Source organism: Mobula birostris, chromosome 3, assembly GCF_030028105.1.
Source record: "Mobula birostris isolate sMobBir1 chromosome 3, sMobBir1.hap1, whole genome shotgun sequence".
Taxonomy (NCBI): Eukaryota; Metazoa; Chordata; class Chondrichthyes; order Myliobatiformes; family Myliobatidae; genus Mobula; species Mobula birostris.
Genome location: NC_092372.1, coordinates 99,673,349 through 99,699,641, shown reverse-complemented (window position 1 = coordinate 99,699,641; position 26,293 = coordinate 99,673,349). Strand labels below are relative to the sequence as shown.

The 26,293-nt window shown below is 40.9% G+C and overlaps 1 protein-coding gene across 1 annotated transcript in view; it reads left to right on the top strand.

Annotated features, from left to right (window-relative positions):
* cfap299 (cilia and flagella associated protein 299) overlaps positions 1-9,916 on the top strand; it is a 669,728-nt gene extending 659,812 nt beyond the window's left edge. The window contains exons 5-6 of the mRNA XM_072253134.1: positions 5,580-5,709; positions 9,701-9,916. Coding sequence (XP_072109235.1) covers positions 5,580-5,709; positions 9,701-9,796 — 226 coding nt within the window. The 3' untranslated portion in view covers positions 9,797-9,916. The remainder of the gene's footprint in view (positions 1-5,579; positions 5,710-9,700) is intronic.
* Positions 9,917-26,293: the final 16,377 nt, after the last annotated feature.

The following is a 26,293-nucleotide window of genomic DNA, read 5'->3' as shown; positions in this document are numbered from 1 at the left end:
CTTAGCCACATCGTTGTAAGTATAAAGCGAGTAGTGCAGGGGGCAACGCACACAGCTTTGTGGTGCAGCTGTACTGACATCGATTGTGGAGGAGATGTTGTTGCCAATCCAAACTGACAGGGTTGTGTACGTGAGGAAATTGAGCATCCAATTGCACAAGGAGGTATTGAGGCCAAGGTCTTGGAGCTTATTCATTAGCTTTTAGGGGATGTTGGTATTGAATTCTGAGCTGTAGTCAATAAATTCCTGATATATGCATCTTTGCTGTCCAGGGTTGAGTGAAGAGCCAACGAAACGAAATCTTATCTGACCTGGTGCTCTGGTAGGCAAAATGGAACAGATTCAAGTCACTTTTCAGGCACTATTCAATATTTTTCATCACCAACCTCTCAAGGGTGGATGTAAATGCTACTGGATTATTGTCGCTGAGGCAGGTCACCACGTGCTTCTTAGGCAACGCTATAAATGAAGCCTGCTTGAATCAGGTGTGTACCTCAAAATGCCGAAGATCTCAGTGAACACTCCAGCCAGTTGATCAGCTCAGGTCTTTAGAATTTGGCCAGATACTCTGTCTGGGGCACATGCTTTTCGTGGATTCACCCTCCCGAAGGATACTCGCATGTTGGCCTCAGAGACTGAAATCACAGGATCATTGGGGGCTGTAGAAATTAGTTTTAACAGTCAAAGCAAGCAGAAAAGGCATTAAGCTCACCGGGAGCGAAACCCTGTTGTTGACTGTGTCGCTTGGTTTAACTTTATAAGAAGTGATAGTATTCAAGCCCCACCGCAACTGTCGAGTAATATTTGTTTGTTCAAGTTTACTCTGGAATTGCTCTGTGTTTCCAAAATAAAACATTTTCATAACCTACTTTATTTATTGTCAAAACTGAAGGCAAAATGGTATCTAAAAGGGAAATATTTCAATCTAACAATTAAATAAAGCTATGGGGATCGAAGATCAAATTCAAATGATTCTGGAAGTTTCACGTGTGTGTACATCTGTTTTTATTTCACTGTTTGTCTTTAGCAATACAACACCCTTCATATTTCTCTCAACTGCGCACGTTTTCCATTCACTTCACTGTCAGTTTCTCAATGGTGGAAAATCCTGACTAACCGTCCATTCCATCATGTGCTCTCTATTGGGTGTCAGTCAATGTGGGCCTTCAACAGATCACTCTGAGGTATCCTCAATCAAACACACACAATTTAAGTTATGTTTAAATACTCTACAAAATGAAAATTAAAGTCTTAAGGTGCATGACTATACTTGTACATGTACTGGTGTGCTTGTGAAACCCTTCAAAAGCTGAACATATCCTTTACTATTGACTAGGTTTGGAAAGTTAATGCTTCTGTGATTACTTCAATTGTAAGGCCTGCAACAGAGCAACACTGGAGAAATCAACTATGTCCAATAACAATTTCTGAACTTCTGCATTTAATTGTTTCTATGCTTTCCATAAATTTCTGTGATTGCCTATTTTAAAGGCAAGTTTAATAGCCTCATTGTTATTCTCACTGCAGTCTTGTAATTTTAAAAAAAAGGATTATATAGAACATTACCTTAAATCTATCTCTGCTTCTCTTACTAGTTAGTGGAAACAGTTTTTCTCCTCATTCATTATCTTTATTAAATGCCTCATATGCTCCTTTTATCTGCAAAACTGACTCAACAGATCAAGACAAGAGAATAGTCTCAATAAGGATCCTATTTTTTTTGAGTTATTCACATACTACAAACCTCATTAGCAGAATTATAACTGCTGCTCGTCATTAGTTACCAAAATGAAGGGCAGTGAGCCCCCTACTCGACCAACATTGGGTCATATTATATTTGTAATATTTTTATGAATAAATACCTATCACCTTTGAAATAATTATGGGTTCATCATCTTGATGTGGGAACAGAGTTAGTTATATCTAGGTCAGCGTGGATAATGATAGAAGATTTTCTTTGCTAAAGCACATTAGTGAACCATTTGGGATTTGATATTAATCTCACAATGCTGTTGGCCATTTTATAAAACAAATTCCAGCATTTTTTCAAGTTGTTAAACTATATCGTATATTATATATATTAAAAACCTAGGTCACAGGCAATTTTTGTGTAACAAGATGGAATGATAGTTCATATCCAGAAGGTTGTCTTTGATATATTGTATCTACTGCAAAGAAGAACAGCAATGTGAGGGAACAACAGTGTCATCTCACTCACTATATTGCATCACCAGATGTGATTGTGAATTCAGCTGGACTTTGAGCATAATAAAATAGCTGGTTCCAAAAACTTTTAATTCATCTAACGTTTCCTCTAGGCAATAAAAACCAAATCTTTATAAAACTGGTGGGGATCCATTACTCAGTTGGCAAAAAAAACATTTGTTATGGCCAAAGCCCAAACTATAAGCACTTAGCAAAATAAGCACTAAGTTTAAGCTGTTGGTGAAGCACAGAATGGAAGAGTTATTTTGAGGCCAGATTTGAATAAGATGCAGACACCTCTAATTAGATTCTGTATTAATTTCTTCGCAAAGTAGCCTTGGCCACTCATTTTTAAACCATCGAACTTGTCAAGAACCTGACCACTGATTTATTCCTGGAGCCCAGAGCTGTCAAAATGTACAAATCCTAGGTGTGAGATTTTTAGTCATGTATGCCAGGCATTGTCTCGCACCAAAACATAAACACGTTAAAAGCAAAAAGCATAGAGCATCCAACACTGAACTTGGATTAAAGAACCTGTCTGCCTTCATCCAAGTTCACTGCCGTATTATTGCCGTTGCAGCTGTTCAATGTCACTACGCAACAACAAAGACCTTAAGAGCAACTGAATTCCTCTCCACACAGCTACAGATGAAGAACTTCAGCTTCTCTGAAATTGTTGATTAGGCTTGAGATAAAGAGCGATCAAAGTCTGTTAAATTTTGTAACTCCAGAAACGAATCGAAAGAACAACAAGGGATTCCAGGGATACTCATGGACTTGCTTTACTTTTCGTGAGGAGTAGTGGCATAATGACATGTGCTTCTTACCTATAAACTGTAATGAATTATGTAAACAAACAAATACTTAAACAAACAATATATTTACAATATTGCTCAAATATTACTGAAATATTAAATACCCTACAATCCTCCCTCTATATATGCATATATATATTTAAATTGGAAAGATATTCTCTGTCCTGGGCAGAGGGTATTGAGCTACTGTTAGTGCTGGGTTGATGGTGACCTTAAATTCACCACAGATCCTGACAGACCCATTTGCCTTGGCTACTGGGACTACTGGCATTGCCTTTAGGCTCCACTCAACCTTGGAAAGAATTCCTTCAGCCTCCATATGATCTAGCTCACTGGCTACTTTATCATAGATGGTATTTGGAACCAGATATGCTTTGTAAAATTTAGGTGTGGCATCTTCTCTTAATATTATTTTACCCTTGATATATATTTCCAGTACCATCCTTGAAGACTGCTGTGGCATCATCCAGTACCATTCTTAATTTGCTTTCAGCTGGCTTCGTTACATGGGGATGTGGCAGGCAATTTGTGGATGGATTGCCAATCAAATTGTAGTTGTCCCAGCCAATCACACCCCTATGATGCTAGTCCTTCTATTTTTACCACAAACAAGATCAATGTAGCTTCTTGATTGTTGTATTTCTATTCAAGTTCTATTCAAAAGGTTCAAAGGAACATCTAAACAAGCCTGATGCATTTTGGAAACAAGTCCTGTGGACTGATGAAGTTAAAATAGAACTTTTTGGCTGCAATGAGCAAAGGTATGTTTGGAGAAAAAAGGGTGCAGGATTTCATGAAAAGAACACCTCTCCAACTGTTAAGCACCGGGGTGGATCAATCATGCTTTGGGCTTGTGTTGCAGCCAGTGGCACGGGGAACATTTACTGGTAGAGGGAAGAATAAATTCAATTAAATACCAGCAAATTCTGGAAGCAAACATCACACAATTTGTAAAAAAAGCTGAAGGTGAGAAGAGGATGGCTTCTACAACAGGATAATGAACCTAAATACACCTCAAAATCCACAATGGACTACCTCGAGGCACAAGCTGAAGTTTTTGCCATGGCCCTCAAAGTCCCCTGACCTAAACATCATCAAGAATCTGTGGACAGACCTCAAAAGAGCAGTGCATGCAAGATGACCCAAGGATCTCACAGAACTAGAAGCCTCTTGCAAGGAAGAATGGGCAAAAATCTCCCAAACAAAAACTGATAGACTCTTAGCTGGCTACAAAAAGCGTGTACAAGCTGTGATACTTGCCAAAGTGGGTGTTACTAAGTATTGACATGCAGTGTGCCCAAACTTTTGCTTCAGGTCCTTTTCCTTTTCTGTTATTTTGAAACTGTAAAAGATGGAAATAAAAAAGTTTTCCTGCTTAAAATATTAAAGAAATGTGTCATCTTTAACTTCATGCCTTTTGGAAATCAGCACATCTTTTACTCGCTTAGCTATTCACAGTAACAGAAATTTTGACCAGGGGTGCCCAACTTTTGCATGCCACCGTATAGCTTAATCACCCAATATATTTACAACATTGTTCAAATATTACTGCAATATTAAACACATTACCATATTGGCTGAGTATCTCCTAGAAAAATAAATCTTTAAAGTCAAGACGAATACTGCAAACCTGCCATTGTAATTCACCCATCAATTGCCTCAAAGAAGTATACTGAGAATCTTGTTGTTGACTGGAGTCAACAATGCATTTTTAGTTATGAACAACCAAAATAAACATAATCTAGCTTATTGCAGAACATATGTAAAAGAACTGATATCTTCTTCTTTATTGTGAAGTAACTGAGATATTAATGAACTTTTCTATTATTCCCTATTCTCTTGATGTTTACAGTTTTCATTTCTTTATTTTATTTTTATCCTGGCTGTTCCATCCAGGAATGTACAGTAAGAGTGAAAACTTATAAATCCAATGGCACCAAGGGTATTGATAGAGAATTGACTTTATTTTCACAAATGCCCAGGAACCAAGGCTGTACTAACAATGTACAACATATTTTTTCATATTTGCTACTACTTTGGAGCAGAACAACACAAAATAAGATTTAAATCAGCAAGTATAAATCACTGTCTTAGACAAGAGTGCAATTGATCCTTAAAACCGGAGGACTCTTATGCCTTTAAATTTTGTATTTGAAATAGCTGTAACAAAGAACTGGGTGGTTTTTCATTGCCACTAACTCTCTTTCTCTTCTTTCATATAAGGTGGTTAAATGGAGAGTTCAGGGAGTCTGAAACAGTAATGTGTAAACATTGACAAAAGGTCCATATCCTAAAATCTAAATTTGGTTTGTTTATCCACAGGTGCTGCCTAACACATTGAGTTTTCCTAGAAATCTCATTTTGGATCTCCAGTATCTGCAGTTTTTTCTTTAATTTTCTCTTCTGGGAATTACTTGGACTGCCTGGAGGAGAGCACCTGTGTTTAAATTAAATCTTGAATAAAGGAAATCTGTTTGCTCTCCGAATTCCACATAGTTAGAAAAGTGTACTTGAATGAACAACTCAACACAATTGTTTCTATTTATTTTATGGCAGCTTCTACAACTGGGACACCCAGAACTCCACATCCAATTCCAGCCTATATTATCAGGTGATCACAGACAATGCTTCTGGACTCCTTTTCAAAAACAAAAGAGATCGGAAAGTAATAAATGTGGACCCAAAGGTTGGTCAGTTTTGTTGTTTCTTGCTGATCTCCTCCATTAGCCTTGACCTTCTTTCTATTCTGAAGTTGAAAATACCATAAAGCACTTGAACACTCATATCCACATCAAAGAAAGAAGTAAACAAGATTACAAGCAACACACATCAAAGTTGCTGGTGAACGCAGCAGGACAGGCAGCATCTCTAGGAAGAGGTACAGTCGACGTTTCAGGCTGAGACCCTTCGTCAGGACTAACTGTTAGTTAGTTAGTTAGTTAGTCCTGACGAAGGGTCTCGGCCTGAAACGTCGACTGTACCTCTTCCTAGAGATGCTGCCTGGCCTGCTGCGTTCACCAGCAACTTTGATGTGTGTTGCTTGGATTTCCAGCATCTGCAGAATTCCTGTTGTTTGTGAGTAAACAAGATTACGATTTTTTGGTACTGAGAATTCAAGGATGCGGAGTTTATTTTTGCTTTCTGATTTAAATAAGGCAAGGGAAGCTCCAAAAGAAAGGGAACTCTTGGGAGTTGACATGGAGCTTCATTACAATTTTAGCTCCAGCAATTACTGACAGCATAATGATTCAGCTACACAAACATGTATTAATATCTAACTGTAAAGGTTGATGTCCAGGCGTGCTGTCAACAAGGTGACAAGATAAGGAATGAAAATAAACAGAAATGTTCTCCAAAATGAAAGTTATTTAACAAAATATTTTGAGCTTGAAAATGATCTGGTTCCATAGATCCTGGGTTAACATGAAGCATGCTTAATTCTTTTTACAATTATTTATGAATATTTAAAAATATATTTCTTGTAATTCTCAAGGTGAGGAATGTCAGTGATAGAGAATGAGACCACTTTTTTGTGGGGGAGGGTGGGAGCACTGTCTGAATGACAGTCAAATGCAGTGCAGCCTGAAACAAAATAGTTGTCAGTACACAGGAGAAATTTGTTTTGGTTACCATGTGAAACAGAATTTTTAACATGTCCTTCTTTAATAAATTTCCTACATGTAGTAAAATGTGTTCCTTCATTGTACCGCAGCTCTAACCTCAGAAGAATCTCACCATGACAATGTATTTTTTTCTTCCAATTACTACTATAATTATCATTCTGAAAGCAGTTGTTTTTGGCTGCATTATGTGATAGTCCATACTATTTGGCAGTAGTTATACTTTGCTGCACACAAATATGAAGAATGCTCAGTCCCTGAGGTATTTTCAACAATAACCAGCAATATTCAGCTTTTCAACAAAGACTAGAAAAGACTTCCAGTTGAGTTCTGGCTGGATATACACCACTAAAAATAATTTATACATACAGCCTCTCCTCTGAATTGCATGACTCACAATTTGATGTATCTCAACTCCAATAAAACCTGTTGTTATTTGTCCAGCTCGTAACAGCAAATTGTGACAAAGAATTGTTTGCAATGGAGTGAAGTTGAGAGTGAGCTGACAAAATTACAGCAGTTCTATGCTATAGTTAGAAACTTATTACTGCTGAAGCTCCCTCAATTTAAGATCCTTCAGCCCTTTGAAGGAGAAAAATATTATCTTTCAGTGAGAACTAAATTCACAAAGTCCCTGACAGAGATGTTGCTGGCATTAATGCCCATTGGTAGTTCTGGTGCTACACACTTTCAGCCTGAGTGTGGTTGCGGCAGGTGCATGTCAGTGTTGTAACATGAGTAAAGTCACTTTAGAAACACTCTGAAGATAGTGGATACAGAAGTGTTTTATTCAACAAAAATGAGCAGCAGGCATCATATTGAGACTCTATTGGAGGAAGAGGTCTGTTCAACTCAATATTACATGACATTTTATATGCTAAAGATCAACGGTAACAGCAGGACAATTCTATAGTTACAATGCTTCCTTTTAATTACATATATTTTTCACATACCCACTTCTTTGTACCCACACTCAGGACACCCAAGATCAATGTTAATCAGCATTGTTTGGTTTTCAATCATCTGGTGTCCACAGCTCCAGGAAAACTATTGATCAGGGCTGCATTTTAAATTGAATCTACAAACGATGTTCATGTCTGAAGAATGACTGCCGTTGAATTTAACATTTGTTTTATACCCTAACTCCAGAATATGTCCTAACATAGAGAAGAAAGACGTTTTAACTTCTATGATCAGGAATGAAAAATCAGCTGATGTTGTTAACTGTGTTGCTTATTAGTTAAGTTAGTTTATCTGAAATTTGGGTAAACTATGATCTACATGGTACATCACTTTAAGTTGACTTGATACACTGATTGTGAGAATTTGCATTTAGAACATCAAATAGTTCTAAAATAAATGCTGAAAGATACAGCAAGTAAGGCCACATCTATGGGAAGAGAATGAGAGATAATATTGCAAGGAGGGGTGTTGGAGGAGGTTAGCAGATTGGGTAAAACTGGGATGACCACGGGAAGAACGTCAATAAAGGTATTTGATAAATGAGTGAATGGTACCAGTGAGGGAGTGAGAGCGTAGACCAAAGAATGTAGGAGCTGTGAATGGCAGAGCAGATTGATATGCCCATCAAGTCAGTCTGGGCATGTCACCCACTTCCAAGGAGGGAAAAAAGAAGAAAGAAAGTAGGATAGAAAGATCGACCAATATCATAGGTGGACAACTGATACAGACAGAGAAATCAAGTACCCTGAAGTCAGAGAATTCACTATTGAGACCAGAAGGCTGCACCATATCCAGCCAGAAGAAGAGGTGTTGTTCCTTGAGCTTGTATTGGGCTTCATTGCTCAGAATGCCAAAGACAGAAAGGTCAAAGGTGGGAATGGGGTGAAGTATTAAAATTGCAAGCACTAGAAAGTTCAGGTACAGCTCTTTGCTCTGAATAGAGTTGTTCTTCAAAACAGTTATTCAATCTAACGTGGAGGATACTACATTGTAAACACCCGAGAGCAGTACACTAGATCAGAAGAGGTGCAAGTGAATTAGTGCTTCAGCTGGAAAGACTTTCTGGATGCTGGGGTGGTGAAAAGGGAAGAGGTGAAAGGACTCATATGCTATTAAAATGAGACCCAATACAAGCATAAGAAACAGCACTTCATCTTCTGTCCTTGTACACTGCAGCTTTCTGGACTCAATACTGAATCCTACATCTTTTAGTAGCTTGAATTCTCTATCTGTTTCAAACATACATCTGATACATCCATGATATTGGCCTAGCTTATTTATTTTTTTACCTTTCTTTCTTTCTTTTTCTCCTCTGGAAGTGGATGAGGTCCCCAGCCTGAAGTGTTGAGATTATCCTCTTCTTCTGCATTCACAGCTCTTACATTATTTGTCTACAGTATATTCTTCTGTCTATGTATTCACTCCCTAACTGCTTCCGTTCACTCACTCACCAAATAACCTTGTTTGCATCTTGTCCACATGGCAAACCTGGTTTAACCCCTCTCTGCAGCTTAGTGACTTTCTTTTATCTCTTTACCAGTTCTGATGATGGGTCTTCAACCCAAGACGTTAACTCTTTTTCTCTTACCACAGATGTAACCTGATCTGCTGTGCATTTCCAGCATTTTCTATTCTATTTTGGACTTCCAGCATCTGCCTTATTTTTGACCTCCTCTGGTCTGTCATCATAAGGCAGCATTCTGTTCGAGTTGTATGATGTGGGAAAGACACATAGACTTAAAGGGGAAGGGTCATTGAAGCCAGGGTAACATTTTGTTTTGACAGTTCTTAGAAATATGCCTAAAGATAGAACACCAATTACTGGGATGAAGACCAATGCTTTATTGCATTATGTTCAGAATTGGTTTAGTAACTACTTACCTGCAAAAAAACAGAACTGATGTAAGCAGAGTTTTCTATGAAATCTGCATACAACCTTGAGTTCTATTAAAGAATTTCTGATCCCTGTCTGTGTCCTTTTGACAGCAATCAGCAAACACATTGATAAAAAGACTTTTGCGTCAAAGACAAGTTAATATTTAAAATATTAACTCGTACCATGCATTTTAACCTGTATTTCCTTTTTTTTGGCAGGGAATTCCTGGGGATAACACCACTCGAAACTTAATTGAAACAGAACTTTATGTTCAAGTAGTCATCTATGACCACATCACAAGAAGAAAAACCTGAGCATCTTTGAAAACTGAAAGAATGATCCCTTATGTACATGTAATTGTTGTCACTCAAAGGGATGTTTAACCAATTGTAAAAGCTGTGGGAAAAAGAAATAAACTTCATAGACTTCATTCACATCTATCTTCTGTTTCTCTTATTTTAATTATATAATTATGTATTTATTTTGCTTTAACGGCATAGCCTACTGGAGAAAGGTAGAGCTATTTTATCCTTATTGAATGAAAATGATTAGCAGCAACTGGGGAGTACTGGAATGTTGTAGCTTTTCAGCAAAATAAGATTATTTCTTGCCTGCTATACTTTGCTGTTGTCCAAATGAATACTGTTTGTGGAGAATTCTTCCCTACCATTCCAGGTTAAAGAAAAATAGGCTATTCTCTGACCTAAACACAAGAGATTCTGCAGATGCTGGAATTCCAGAGCAACACATACAAGATGATGGAAGAGCTCATCAGGTCAGCCAGCACCTATGGAAAAGAATAAACAGTCAATGTTCCTGGCTGAGACCCTTCTTTAAGACTGGGAAGGAAGGGGGAAGATACCAGAATAAGAAGCTGGAAGAGGGGATGGAGAATAGCTAGAAGTTGATAGGTGAAGACAACTGAGTGGGAAAAGTAAAGGGCTGGAGAAGAAGGAATCTGATAGGAGAGGACGGTGGACCATGGGAGTATGGAAACAAGGAGGGGCACCAGGGGGAGGTGATAGGCAGGTGAAGAGAAGAGGTAGGAGGTCAGAGTGAGGAATAGAAAAAGAGGGAAGGGGGAGGGAAAAATACTGGAGGGAGACACTGATGTTCATGCCATTCATACCTAAATGGAACTTGCGGTGTTGCTTCTGTACCTTGACAGTGGCCTTATCATGGCAAAAGTGGAGGCATAGAACAACATGTCAAAACGAGAATGGGGATAGGAATTAAAATGGTTGGCCACCAGGAAATTTCACTTTTGGCGGATGGAGCAGAGGTGCTCAACAAAGCAGTCCCTCAATTTACATCGGGTCTCACCAATGTAGAGGAGGCCACATCAGGAGCAATGGATACAATAGATGACCCCAACAGATTCATAGGGGAAGTGTTGACTCACCTGGAAGGACAGTTTGGGGCCCTGAATGGAGGTAAGGGAGGAGGTGAATGGGCAGCTGTAGCGTTTCTGTCACTTTCAGGGATATGTGCCAGTGGGAAGGGACGAATGGACAAGGGATCTACAGAGACAGCAATCCCCGCGGAAAGCAGAGAGAAGGGGTGGGCAAGGTAATGATGTGTGTGGTGGTAGGATCCTGTTGAAGATGGCGTAAATTGATGTGTTGGATGCAGAGACTCATGGGGTAGGTGAGGATAAGAGAAACTCTATCGCCGTTAAGGCGATGGAAAGGTGGGGTGAGCGCTGAAAAAAAAGCCTCATCCTGGGAACTTATGTGGCAAAGATGAAGGAACTGAGAAAAGAGAATAGTATATTCACACAAGACAGTGTGAGAAGAGGTATAACGAACATAGCCGTGTGAATCAGTAGGCTTATAAAAGATGTCGTAAGACAGTTTGTCTCCAGAGATGGACGCAGAGAGATCTTGCCCTTACATTCACTTGGTCCACTTCAGACAACTCTCTCCCCTTTCATGATCCTTCTGTTTCCATCTGTGGGGGGGGGGGGGTGAAATGAACTGTACACTGACATCTTTTATAAACCAACCAATTCCCATGGCTATCTTGACTATACCTCCTACCACCCTTTCTCCTGTAAAAATATTATTCCCTTTCCTCAGGTACTTTGTATCTGCTGCACAAAGTCATAGATTCATAGAATATTAGGGCATAGAAACAGGCAATTTGGCCCATTTAGTCTGTGCCGAACCATTAATCTGCCTAGTCCTATTGACCTACACCCGGTCCATAGACCCCCACACCCCTTTCATCCATGCACCTGTCCAAATTTCTCTTAATTGTGAAAATCGACCCCACATCCACCACTTGTGCTGGCAGCTTGTTCCACACTTGCATCACCCTCTGAGTGAAAAAGATCCTCTTAAATATTTCACCTGTTACCCTTAACCCTGTGTTGGCGCGTGGCCAAGTGATTAAGGCGTTCATCTAGTGATCTGAAGGTTGCTAGTTCGAGCCTTGGCTAAGGCAGCATTTTGTGTCCTTGAGCAAGGCACTTAACCACACATTGCTCTGCGACGACACTGGTGCCAAGCTGTATGGGTCCTGATGCCCTTCCCTTGGACAACATCAGTAGCGTGGAGAGGGGAGACTTGCAGCATGGGCAACTGCTGGTCTTCCATACAACCTTGCCCAGGCTGCACCCTGGAAACCTTCCAAGGCGCAAATCTATTGTCTCAGGAGACCTTCAGATGCCTATATATATATTAAAAAAAAACCATGGTGTCTAGTTGTAATTTCACCCAACCTCAGATGAAGAAGCCTGCTTGTACTTACCCTGTCTATATCCCTCATGATTTTTCCAAGCAATAAAGTCCTAATTTATTCAATCTTTCCTGTAACTCAGGTCCTGAAGACCCTGGACCATCCTTGTAAATTTTTTCTGCAGTCTTTCAAACTTATTTACATCTTTCCACTAGGTAGTTGACCAAAATTGGACACAATACTCCAAATTATGCCTCACCAACATCTTACACAATTTCGACATAACATCCCAACTCCTGCACTCAATAATACATTGATTTATAAAGGCCAATGTGCTAAAAGCTTTTTTTACGGCCCTGTTAATTTGTGACACCCATAAAGCCTCACTAAGCGAGTTCTCCAGTTTGTCCTGACTGAGCACTGTTGTGATATTTTCCCCAACGAGCAATGCTACCCTTCATCCTTTATTTCCTCTTGCTCTACCATGTCTAAAACAATGGAAACCCAGAACACTGAGCTGCCATCCAGTCCCTCCAGCAACCAAGTCTCACTAATGGCTACAATGCCATAATTCCATAAGACCACAAGACCATAAGATATAGGAGCAGAAGTAGGCAATTTGGTCCATTGAATTTGCTCCACCATTTCTTCATGGCTGATCTATTTTCCCTCTCAGGCCGATTTCCTGCCCGCTTACCATCCCTTCATGCCTTGATGAATCAAGAATCTATCAACCTCCGCCTAAATTATACCCAATGAATTGGCCTCCACAGCAGCTTGTGGCAACAAATTCCACAGATTCACCACTCTCTGGCTAAAGAAATTCGTCCTTATCGCTGTTCTAAAAGGATGTCCCTTTAACCTGACACTGCATCCTCTGACCCAAGTACACAACACCCACTGGTTCTCCTTCATCTATCCTGCTTGTATATCTTCAAAGAATTCCAACAGATTTGTCAGGCAAGATTTCCCCTTAAGGAAACTATGCTGACCACAGCCTATTTTATCATGTGCCTCCAAGTACCCCAAAACCACATCCTTAACAAATGACTCCAACATCTTCCCAACCACTGTGGTCAGACTAAAAGGTCTATACTTCCTTTCTTCTGCCTCTGTCCCTTCTCGTAGAGTGGAGTGACAATTGCAACTTTCTAGTCCTCTGGAAACATGTCAGAATCAATTTATTCTTCGAAGATCATTACTAATGCCTCCACAATCTCTTCAGCCTCCTCTTTCTGAGTACTGGGCTGTATACCATCTGATCTAGGTAACTGATCTACCTTCAGACCTCTCAGTTTCACAAGGACTTCTCCCTGGTAATGGCAACTTCATACACTACTGGCCCCTGACACTCTCAAATTTCCAGCATACTGCTTGTGTCTTCCAAAGTGAAGACTGATGCAAAGTACTTATTCAGTTCATCTGCTATTCCCTTGTCCCCCATTACTACCTCTCCAGCATCATTTTCCAGCGGTCTGATATCCATTCTCACCTCTCTTTTACTCTTTATATATCCGATGAAACTTTTGGTATCCTCTTTAATATTATTGGCTAGCTTACCTTAAAATTCCATATTTTCCTTCCTTATGACATTTTTAGTTACCTTGTTAGTTTTTAAAATCTTCCCAATCCTCTAACTTCCCACTAATTTTTGCTTTATTTTATGCCCTCTCTTTGGCTTTTATGTTGGCTTTGACTTCTATTGTCGGCCACATTTGTGTCATCCTACCTTTAGAATACTTCTTCTTCTTCTTTGGGATGTATATATCCTACACCTTCTGAATTGTTTTCAGAAATTCCAGCCATTGCTGCTCTACTGTCATCCCTGATTGCGTTCATTTCCAATCAGTTTTGGCCAGCTCCTCTCTCATGCCTCTATAATTCCCTTTACTCTACTGTAATACTGATATGTTTGACTTTAGCTTCTCCTTCTCAAATTGCACGGTGAATTATATCATATTATGCTTACCATCCCCTAAGGGTTCCTTTACCTTATGCTCTCTAATCAATTCCAATTCAGTGCACAATACTCAATCCAGAGTAGCTAATCCCTTAGTGAGCTCAACAATGAGCTGCTCTAAAAAGCCATCTCGTAGGCAGTCCATGTACTGATCTATGCCCTAAACTCATCCACCTTTCCTACAATTCTGATTGCATTGAAATATATGCATCTCAGGTTCTGTTCCCAGGTGTGGCATTCCTTTCCGGACATCTGAGGTATCCTCTTTCTTCAAGGAATGACACTTCTATAGTTACGTACCCTGTAACGGGTTAAGGAACCAGCAGAAATGGAAAACACCTTGGAGTCTGGTTTTGCTGTTCACTAGTGCTTGTTTATTAGTAACTCAGCAATACGGTAATATAAATTCAGATATATCAACCAGGTTAGCAATGATTATACATAACTGTGGAAATAATAGAACCAAGCTTCTTCGAGCTTAGGAGGTAATTGGATACAGTCTTATGATGATAGGCAGAGTTCAGTTCTGATTATTGAGTTGGGTAGTGTTGGTGAGAGAGAGGTGTTTATTTCTTCAGGTAAATTGATGCCATCGAATCTTCGTTGTCCTCCGAAATCCTTTTATAAGTCACCGAATGTGACCACAACAAGGAGACCATCTTCTGTGGGTGAGATATCAAGCCAGGCAAGGGTTGTTAACCAACAACTTCCCACCGGTCACCCCTTTTCCACACTGTGAGAGCCACTGATTGATTCTCCTGATCGATCCTCCAAAACCCCCACTTTTCTGTGGGCTAACAAAGTTCATCCAGTGTCCAAAACCATGTGTGTGTCTAACAACCAGCTGACCTTGTATTTCAAAACAAGCTGCAGAGAAACCATAACATTGATTGTCCATCAAATAACTCCACATCGGTCACCATGGCAACTCACGAGCTGCTTGTTGTCTCTCTCTCTCTCTTTCTCTCTCCGTCTCTTTCCATGGCAACCCAGAAGCTGACAGCAGTAGTCAGTGTCCTTGTAAGAGTGTAAACACGAGCTGAAAGGCAGACTCTGCCCCTCTCTCTCTCAGCAGAAATCCAAAAGTTAATCTCAGTTCTCTCTTGTGCCTTAAAGTGACAGTCCACAGCAAAAAGGAACCCCAGGGGTACATAACACTATTCATCCACCATTGAAACTGCCCTCACCCACATCTCTTCCATTTATCAGACATCTGTGCTCACCCCATCTTCCCGCCAAATTAACAGTAATAGATTTTCTCTTGTTTTAACATACTACCCCACGAGTCTCTGCTTCCAACCCACCATCCTCCACAACTTCTGCCATCTTCAATGGTATCTTATTACCAAGCACATTTTTACCTTTCCCCCACTCTCTGCTTTCCACGGGGATTGCTCTGTCATGATTCCTTTGTCCATTCATCTCTCCTCACTAATCATCCTCTTGACACATATCCATGTAAGCAACAGAAATGCTACACCTGCTTATTCACCTCCTTCCTCACCTCCATTCATGGCCTCAAACAGTCCCTCCAGGTGAGGCAACACTTCACCTGCAAATTGGTTGGATTGTCTATCATATCCAACGCTCCCAAAGTGGCCTCCCCTGCATTGCTGAGACTAAATGTAAATTAGGAACGGCTTTGTCAAGCACCTCCACTCCATCCGCCAAAAGTGGAATTTCCCATTTTAATCCCTATCCCCATTCCTGTTCTATCTTGTTTCTTGGCCTCCTCTCTTGCCACAATGAGGACACTCTCAGGGTTGAGGAGCAACACCTCATATTTCGTCTAGGTAGCCTCCAATCTGATGGCATGAACATCGATTTCTCTTTCTGTTTTTCTTCCCCTCTCTTTTACCTCTTCATCTATTACCCTCTCTGGCCTCTTACCCCTTCTCCTCACCTGCCTATCATCTCCCACTTGTGTCCTCTTTCTTCCATTACTCCATGGTCCACTCTCCTATCAGATTCCTTCTTCTCCAGACCTTTACCTTTCCCAACCACCTGGCTTCACCTATCACCTTCTAGCTAGTATGCCTTCCCCTCCCCTCACCTTTCTATTCTGGCATCTTCCTCCTTCTTCCCAGTCCAAAAGAAGGATCTCAACCCAAGACGTCAACTGTTTATTTAATTCATTAGATGCTGCCTGACCTGCTGAGTTCCTCGAGCATTCTATGTGTGTTATTCTCTTACCTTTCATCCTTTTTCCTGCATACATATTTCCAAGAAAGCTTACTGACCCTGACTTGGAACTACCTTGGACAATGCAACCGAGGTTGAAGACTCAGTAGAATTTGTAAAAGACTGAGTCCACTTCCCTCCAATCTGGAATGCTCCATGAAAATTGGCCACTTTTTAAGAGGCAGCCAGCATACACTTATACCAGAGATAAAAGGAGGGTAACTAAGCTGGCATCCAAAAGACAAAGCAGGAAATGGTAGGATGTTTAGAAAATGGAGCAGATGACAAGTCTGCACAGTCTTACAAAAGGTTTTAAGCTGGGTATGAATTGTGCAGAGGAAAAGTGAAAATAAAATGAAACCAAGCATGACAATAGATTGGTGGTTGATTTTCAACAAGCATATTAGCAGTGTCAACAACGTAAAGCAAGTGATAGATCAATTAAAGACATACAATGATCAATTGATGGAGCCAAATTAATGGCTAATGTAATTTATGAGAATTATTTTTCAGGTTTTTAGCAATAAGGACTTTTCTAACCTCACTTTAATTCAGTACATTACTGGATAATTCATTTACTCTGAATGCCCACAAGAAAATGATCCTCAGGGTGACATATATGTACTTTTATAATTAATTTATTTTGAATTTTGAGCAGTAGAAAGATTGGAGGTGTGTAAAATAGATCACTTTGTGTTTGGTAAACCTGTTGGATAGGTCGATGAAGTGAGGAGAAGCAACTTCAAGAGAATGAAGAGTCATTAGCAAGAGGAAACAGATCTGAAGTGACTGGCAACAGAATCAGAAGAGGAATGCTATATCACACAGAGTGTTGGATTTGTAATGTACCTTTTGTTGAAAGAATGCACAGACATTAAGTAGTGGCTTTTGCAAGGGGATTATATAAACATTTTAGGAATAAAATGCATGGATTTAGGTCAAGATAAAGAGTGTGTAACTACTGTAACTTGATTTCTTGTTGAAAGAGCTGGTTCAGTCTCATTTAGCCCACCTAACTTTAACCATGCTGTCCAACTCCATTATTCTATGATTGTTAAAGAGGTAGGTAAGGATGGCTTTATCCATAGATTCTTGTTAAAAATCAGAAAGAGTCGAGTTAATAAAACCAGTGATTGTAAAGATGCTTACTGTCTGTGTTTAAAAACTTGATTTCATTGCAATGCTACTCTAAGTAGATACTTACACAAATTTTGGGATACTTTGAAAGGCTGTTTGATGATTTCCAGATGGTTCAATATATTGTTGCAGCATTCAAGAAAATTAATTAAACTCCACAACCCTATTTATGTACTACAGACTCCTGTCAAACATATATAATGCACCCTGACCTTCAATGGTAATTATGATGGTATTTATTTCCTCTGATAAATAGAACCCATTGTTAACATACTTAATATCAAAATTAATAACTTTTTGTCAATAAGATTTTTGTAAGTTTATAATCCTGTAGTTCCTTTACAAAGTAGTCTGCAGAGAAAGGGCAAGTTTTCAACAGGAAAATTTCCAAAAACAATTTCAACAAATCTCAAATCCACAAATAGTAAGTTATTTACTATGATCATTTTGACTTCTGTGATGTTTGTTTGGATGATTTAAATGACACATATATATCCATACAATTTGTAAATTTAGACAGAAATTATGAAAATGTAGGTGCATCACAGAAATACTTTTTAAAATCACATTCATAATAACTAGCAGCCAATTAGCATTTAGAGCAAGCTTCCCTCCACCTAAGTAAGAATTCTCTGAATTTAAATTGGATCATTTCTGCCAGGTCCATCAATATTCTAGCACCAGATACATATACCTCTTCTCCAAATATACCTCTTCCCCACATAAAATGTGAAAGAGTGGTGAGAGTGGATATCGGACCACTGGAGAATGATGGGGGAAAACAAAATAGTGGACGAACTGGATAAGTATTTTGCATCAGTCTTTACTGTGGAAGACATTAGCAGTATGGTGGAAGTTCCTGGTGTCAGGGAGCATGAAGTGTGTGAAGTTACCATAACTAGAGAGAAAGTTCTCAGGAAACTGAAAGGTCTGAAGGTAGATAGGACACTTGGACCAGATGTCTACGGCCCGGTGTTCTGCAAGAAGTGGCTGAAGAGATTATGGAGGCATTTGTAATGATCTTTCAGGAATCACTAGGTTCTGGAATGGTTCTGAAAGACTGGAAAATTGCAAATGACACTCCACTATTCAAAAAGGGAGAGAAGCAGAAGAAAGGAAACTATAAGCCAGTTAGTCTGATCTCAGTGGTTCGGAAGATGTTGATATCGATTATTAAGGATGAGATCTAAGGTAATTGGAGGGAAATGATAAAATAGGTCATAGTTAGCGTGGTTTCCAGAAGTTTTCCCGTTGGAATTCAATGAAGGAATAACAAAGACAAAGGAGAATCAGTTGATGTTGTGTACTTGATTTTTCAGAAGGCCTTTGACAAGGTAACCATGAGACTGCTTAACATGACATGATATCACAGGAAAAACTCTAGCATGGATAAAGCAGTGGCTGACTCGCAGGAGGTAAAGAGTGAAAATAAAGGGACCCTTTTCAGGAAGGCTGCTGGTGGCTAGTGGTTGGGACAGGGGCTTGTGTTGGGATGCATTCTTTTTACATTATATGTCAATGATTTGGATGATGGAATTGATGGCATTGTTGCAAAGTAGCAGATGATGTGAAGATAGGTGGAGTGGCAGTTAGTTTTGAGGAAGCAGAGAGGCTACCAAAGGACTTAAGCAGATTAGGAGGATGGGCAAAGAAATGGCAGATGGAATACATTGTCAGGAAATATATGGTCATGCACTTTGTTAGAAGAAATGAAAGGTGTGACTATTTTCTAAATGGAGAGAAAATACAAAAATCTGAGGTGCAAAGTGACTTGGGAATCCTTGTGCAGGATTCCCTGAAGGTTATTTTGCAGGTTGAGTGTGTGGCGAAAAAGGCAAATAAATGTGAGCATTTATTTCAAGAGGACTGGATTATAAAAACAATGTTAAGACTTTATAAAGCACTGGTGAGGCCTCAGTTGGAGTATAGTGAGCAGTTTTGGACCCCTTATCTTAGAAGGGATGTGCTGAAACTGGAGAGGGTTCAAAGGAGGTTCACAAAAATGATTCCAGGATTGGAATGGTTCTGGGCCTATATTCTCTGGAATTCAGAGGAGTGACTTCATTGAAACCTATCAAATGGTGAAAGGCCTTGATGAGAGTGGATGTGGAGTGGATGTTTCCTGTGGTGGGAGAGTCTAAGACCAGAGGACAAAGCCTCAGAATAGAGGGTCATCGTTTTAGAATGAAGGTGAGGAGGAATTTCTTTAGCCAGAGAGCAGCAAATCTGTGAAATTCTTTGCAACAGGTAGCTGTGGAGGCTTGTCTTTAAAGGCAAAGGTTGATAGATTCTTGATTGATCAAGGCATGAAGGGATACGGGGAGAAGGCAGGAGATTGGGGCTGAGAGAAAAATCGGATCAGCCGTGATGAAATGGCGGAGCAGGCTTGATGGCCTAATTCTGTTCCTATATCTTATGGTTTTATGGTCTTACAACATTCTGAAGGGATCATTCTCCTCAAAACTTCCTTTTCTACTCTTTCCACTCCATCTACCAATCCATGTTTGTGCAACTGCAGGTGTTTCAAGACTTGTCCTTTCAACACTGCCTTTCCCACTGACCAAAACAATCTTCTTTGGTGAAGCAACAACTCACCTGAACTTTGATCAATCTAGCGTAGTGCATTCAATGTTCATTAGATTAGATTAGATTAGATTAGCTTCCTCTACATTGGAGAGAACAACTTGCCATTTCGCCAATTAAAGCTTCCATTGTGCGCTGATTAAAGCGACAAGTGAGATTGAAGCATCGAGGCAAATGCAGTGGGTGAGCACCGGATGCCTGTCTTTTGATCGCCCTGCTATGGAGATTGAAAAGCCTGCCACTGTGTCCAAAGAGTGTTTCCAGGTTTTCTGCATTTTGGATGTGGACTTGGACTATATGCTTTTTTTTCAATTTTATGGGTTTTTTTAATATTCAGTGTTTTTCACCCGATCTTTCTAATTTTTTTTGTGCGGGGAAGGGGATTTGGGAGTCAACGTGCCTGTTCCTTATTGTTAATTTTTTTGTGTGGGAGGAGGGATTTGTAGGTTGATGATTGTGTTGTCTTTGTTTTCTTTCGTTTCATGGATACCCAGCAAAGAAGAATTTCAGAGTTGTATATACTCTGTATGACAGAACAGGTTGGGAATGTGAATTCTTCCACTAATCTTGCACCTTTGCCCGGTTAGTCACTCTTCCTCATTCTGTCCCTGGTCTAGATTCCCCAGTAGTCCATACACTTTGCCCTCCCATTCTGAAGTTCTTGGGAGTGCACCATCTACACACCCCAACAGTAAAACAATCACTAGCTTAGCTAATCGAAACAATCCCCTCAGTTAATGTGCTCTACTGGTTTATAACTCATAAAAATAAGGATTCTAGACACAGGCATTCCAAACAGTATTATTTATTTTCACTCACCCCGTTACATTGGGTTTGTAGACAGCAGAACGACCCCAAAAGACCCGAGGGACAGTTTGGGGTGTCCTAAAATAACACCTGGGTTAGTGGGAGCAGGTGGACAACACCCTACACAGGCAACACCACTGGGGGTGGGGGGAGGCATTATTCTTTTATATTCATCAGAGCATGTGGACACTGATCTATGGGTTTAACTAGGACATTTGTTGTGCAATAAAACTGCAGGATGTTAAAATCCCTGTTTAAAATGCTCCGATTCTGCATGTGAAATAAGTATGTTCTGGTCACGTGATTACCCCCTCAGACCAACAGTAGAATTTCCTGGTCCTCCTCGGCCAGGTAGAGGCAGATTTAAACCCTCAGTCTAGTCGGGCTTTGCTGGAGAGGGGTAGAGGTTGGATTTGACAGTTGGTGAATAGTTATATTGGAAAGTTAAAGACAAAGTGCGTTGTGGAGAAAGCCTCTGTATGTTTGTAAGTTGTTGTACATACATGTTTCTTTTCATTTGTCTATTTGTAAATATTTCTTTTCTTCACAACTTTTGGGCAGCTTCTGCTTTTTTCCCCACCAGGCAATAAATAAAACCCTTTGCACTAATGTGTTGTTGGGGCTTACCATCTGTTTTTTTCTCAACGTAACCCTTGTGGACACATTGGACACCTGATAGTGAGGTGTGACAGATGGAGGCAGCGCTGAGATGTCCAGAGACCCCTCGATGGAGGACAAGCCCCAAGACAGCACAGGTGAGGGCATTGTCCCTTGTGTCTTATAAATGAGGGATCACCTGGAGGCCTACAGAGGGGAGGCTCGGTACAATCTGGAGAGGGCTCAGCAGAACCAGAAGAGTAGGTATGACCATAAAGCATAGCAACGTGAGTTCACCCCTGGTCAGAAGGTACTTCTGCTGCTTTCCACCTCCACAAAGACATTCTTAGCCGAGTGGCAGGGGCCTTTTGGAGTCCTGAGGAAAAAATTTCCAGTCAGCTATGAAGTGCTCCATCCGGGGAAAGGAAAGGCTTCTCAGACACGTCATGTCGACCTGCTGTAGGAGTGAAGGAAAAAGAGGACCCAAAGCTTTCCTTGATGATCCACCAGGTAGAGGAAGATGGGGTGGGGGGGGGAGAGATGACCGAAGACGTGCGATCTTGGAGTGCTTCTGCAAAGCCCAAACTGGGCCATCTGACACCTCAACAACAGGAGAAGCTGAACCAAGTCTTCCAGCGGTACCCCTCTCTCTTCCAGTCCCATCCTGGCCGAACAGCAATGGCAGTGCACACCATTCACTCGAAGGATAACACCCCCATCTGGTAACGACCTTACTGAGTCCCAGAGAGGTTGGTGGAACCACTCAAGGTTGAGATCTGCACCATGTTGGGCCTGGGAGTGATCGAGCCTCTGAGAGTGAGTGGTGCAGCCTGGTTGTGAGTGTGCCAAAGCCTGATGGGGTCCCTGAGGGTTTGCATTGACTTCTGAAAAATCAACATCGTCTCGAAGTTCGATGCCTATGCCATGCCGTGGATTGATGAGCTGCTGGAACAGTTGAGCCAAGTTTATAACAACCCTTGTCCTCTGCAAGGGTTATTGGCAGGTCCTGCTGGCAAAGGACTCTCATCTGCACACCACATTCAGCACTCCGCTTGGCCTCTTTCATTCCACTGTTTTGCCATTCGGGCTGCATGGAGCCCCAGGGACCTTCCAACAGCTGATTGTCCGTGTGCCGAGGGGACGCAAGAAGCATTGTGCAGACTACCTGGATGATGTGGTCATCTTCAGCACCAGCTGGGAGGATCACCTGAAGCACTTTGAGGATGTCCTGAAGAAGACTGCAGCCACTGGCTTGACACTGAGCAACCAGAAGTGTGAGTAAGCCCGTGATAAGACACGGTACCTAGGCAACCAGCTAGGGCAAAGACTAGTTCAACCACTGGTCGACAAGGTGGACGCCATCAGAAATAGTCCCCAGCCCCGCATGAAGAAACAGCTGTGGTGTTTCCTGGGGTTAATTGGGTCACATCGTCCTTTTATCCCTGTTTGCCACCTTGGCAGACCAGCTAACAGAACTGATGCTGAAGTCTGCAAAGAATCCACTCCTGTGGGCTAAAAGATATGAAATGTCTTTGAGAATCTGAAGGTGACTTTGTGTTCGTGGCCGGTCGTCATCAGCCCAGACTTCACCAAACCATTCACCATCCAAGTCGACATCTCAGTAGTGGGGATTGGAGCAGCCCGGGCCCAGGAAAAGAAGGAGAAGAACAGTGGGTATCATACCTTAGTCAGAAGCTGCTACCATGGGAGACAAGGTATTCCACTGTTGAGAAGGAAGCTCTTGTCATAAAATGGGCCTTGGGGAGCCTCTGGTATTACCTGCTGGGCAGAGAATTCATTCTGGAGACCGATCACAATGCACTCACCTGGATCCACTCCACGAAAGACCACAATGTACACATCAAGAAATGGTACACTGCTCTACAACCGTTCCATTTCAACATCTGTCGTAAGGCAGGATAGTACGTCATAGCAGACTATCTCTCCCAATTGCCTTCCTTGTGCAATCCAGGTGAGGTGGGGGTGATGTGACAGAACACATTAGCAAAGCTAATTCTCGCAATAACCTTGTCCCTTTGCCCAGTTAGTCACTCCTCCTCATTCTGTCCCTGGTCTAGTTTCCCCAGTAGTTCACACACTTTGCCCTCTCGTTCTGCAGTTCTTAGGAGTTCACCATCTACACACCCCAACAGTAAAATAATCACTAGCTTAGCTAATCAGTTAATGTGCTCTCTTGGTTTATAACTCATAAAAATAAGCATTCCAAACAGTTTCATTTATTTTCACTCTCCCTGTTACATCAGGTTGTAGACAGCAGAACAGCCCCAAAAGACCCAAGGGACAGTTTGGGGCATCCTAAAATAATGCCTGGGTTAGTGGGAGCAGGCGGACCACACCCTACACAGGCAACACCACTGGGGGTGGGGGGAGGCATTATTCTTTTACATTCAACTGAGCATGTGGACATTGATCTATGTGTTTGACTAGACATTTGTTGTGAAATGAAACTGTAGGATGTTAAAATCCCTGTTTAAAATGCTCCAAATCTGCATGTGAAATAACTATTGTGCTCTTGTCACATGATTATCCCCCCCCCCCCCACCCCCAGACCAACAGTAGAATTTCCTGGTCCTTCTCGGCCAGGTGGAGGCAGATTTAAACCCTCAGACTGGTCGGGCTTTGCTGGAGAGGGGTGGAGGTTAGATTTGACAGTTGGTGAATAGTTATATTGGAAAGTTAAAGACAAAGTGTGTTGTGGTGAAAACCTCTCTATATTTGTAAATTGTTGTACGTGCATGTTTATTTTCATTTGTCTGCTTGTAGATACAATTTTCCTTCACAACTTTGGGCAGCTTTTGATTTTTTTAAATCACCTGGCACTAAACAAAACCCCTTTGCACTAATGTGCTGTTGGAGCATGCCACCTGTTTTTCTTTAACTGGTGACTCTCATCGGGCACGCTTACCCACATCTGATAGCAAGGTGTGACACTCGATAATAAACACATGAACCTTATAAACAAATGCAGGTTGGGTGATTGCTTTGTGGAGAGCCTGCATTCAGTTCACAGAAGTGACCGTGGAGCTTTACAGTGCCTTCTACTTTAATCCACTTGCACCTTTGACCTTCCTGCTTGAGATCTCAGCTTCTTTCTGGTCACATTGCAGCCTCCTGGATTCGATATTGAATACTTCAACTTTGGCCAAGCTCTCTTTCTTTCTATCTGAATTGGCCACTATCACCTGTCAATATTTTGACTCAGTTTTTCTTTTTCCATATTTCTAATCTGGCCCTTGCTATTAGCACCACATTAAACAGATAGCAACAATCTACTATATGACTGCTGCATTTAACTATTTGGTCTCATTATATCAGAAGGTTTCCCTTTATACTATCTATTATCACTGTACTTGCTCTGTGACTGAAACTAATTTGTTTCCACTCTTTCCTAGTTCTGATGAAGGGTCCCAGACCTGGAACTCTTACAGTTTCTCATTCTATGCATTCTGCCTTTCCTGTTGAGTGACTCCAGCATTTTCTGATTTTATTTCAGATCTGTGGCATCAAACAATCTTCTGAAGCGATTCAGTGGGGAGAGCAGCATCTGCGAGAGGAAAGACATTTTCAACTTATTGGGTCCTGTCGCAGGATTTTTTTCCCAAAGCATCAATAATATATTTCCTCCCATAGATCCAGCTTGGCAGCATCTGTAGTCTCTTTTGTCTCCACTGGAGCATTTTCAGTCCATGATGGTGTGCCGAATTTTTAACCTCTTCCAAGTCAACCTAAAGCTTCCTTCCCACATGAACCTCCACATTTTTTTCTTTCATCCATGTGCCTTAAAACTATTTGGTGTCTCTAAACTGCTTTGAGGTATCATATGATTGTAAATGCTTTGAAGTCTCATATCGCAATATTGGTATCATTTTGATCTTTCTATGTCATCCAGAAAATACTCATGCTCATGGAGGCACAATTTAAATTCCCCGTTGAAAATGTGCTACCTGCCTTATTTTGGTCAGAATGTATGCTGCCAAAACCTGTATATAAAAAAAAATTACTGTGAACTCAGCTTATGCCCTTTTGCCGAATTCTGAGCAATTTTATTTTGAAAGTTCAGAGGGGCAAAGTGCAGAGTTTGGTCTTGCCAGTAATAGGGCCCAGCAATACTCGCTGTAAGATTTGTAAACACCACACCACCTGAAAAGTTGAGATAGATAGGTTCTTGATTAGCCAGGGCAGCAAAGGGTATGGGGAAATGGCAAGGGAGTGGGTGACTGGAAGAATCGGATCCGCCCATGATTGAATGGCAGTGCAGACTTGATGAGCTGACTTCTGCTCCTATATTTTGTGTGGTCTTATGAAATATCTTCTCCTTCTTTGCTGGATTCAACCCAATTTGGGAAATGTGGCCTCCCAACACAGCAGTTCTCTATTTCTCAGGCAGTTCTAATGTCAAAGAACTTGTAAAATTTCACGTGAAAATTGCTCCTTTTAAACAGTAAAAAGGTAAGTCTTGAAATAAAGTGGGATGCAGCATTACTGTTTCCTTAGCACACTAAATGCTGGAGGAACTCAGCAGATCAGGCAGCATCTAAGGAAATAAATAACTAGTCGACATTTCAGGCCAAGACCCTTTTTCAGACACTACTGTTTCCTTGCAATTTTCCAATATGTTATTCTTGACCACAGCTCAAGTTAGGGTAGGAAGGTGGGGGAAATTTGGGAACTAATGTTGTGCAGTTTTTTATTTGGACCCTTTCAAAGCCGAAGCTTCAGACCACTAATAATCACAGAAATGGGTTAATCACTTTACTGACAGTTTCTGAATTATTCTGAAATCCTAGATTATAACAAACAAAAGTGCCTCTGTTTAGAAATGTCATATTAAAAACTGAAAACATCA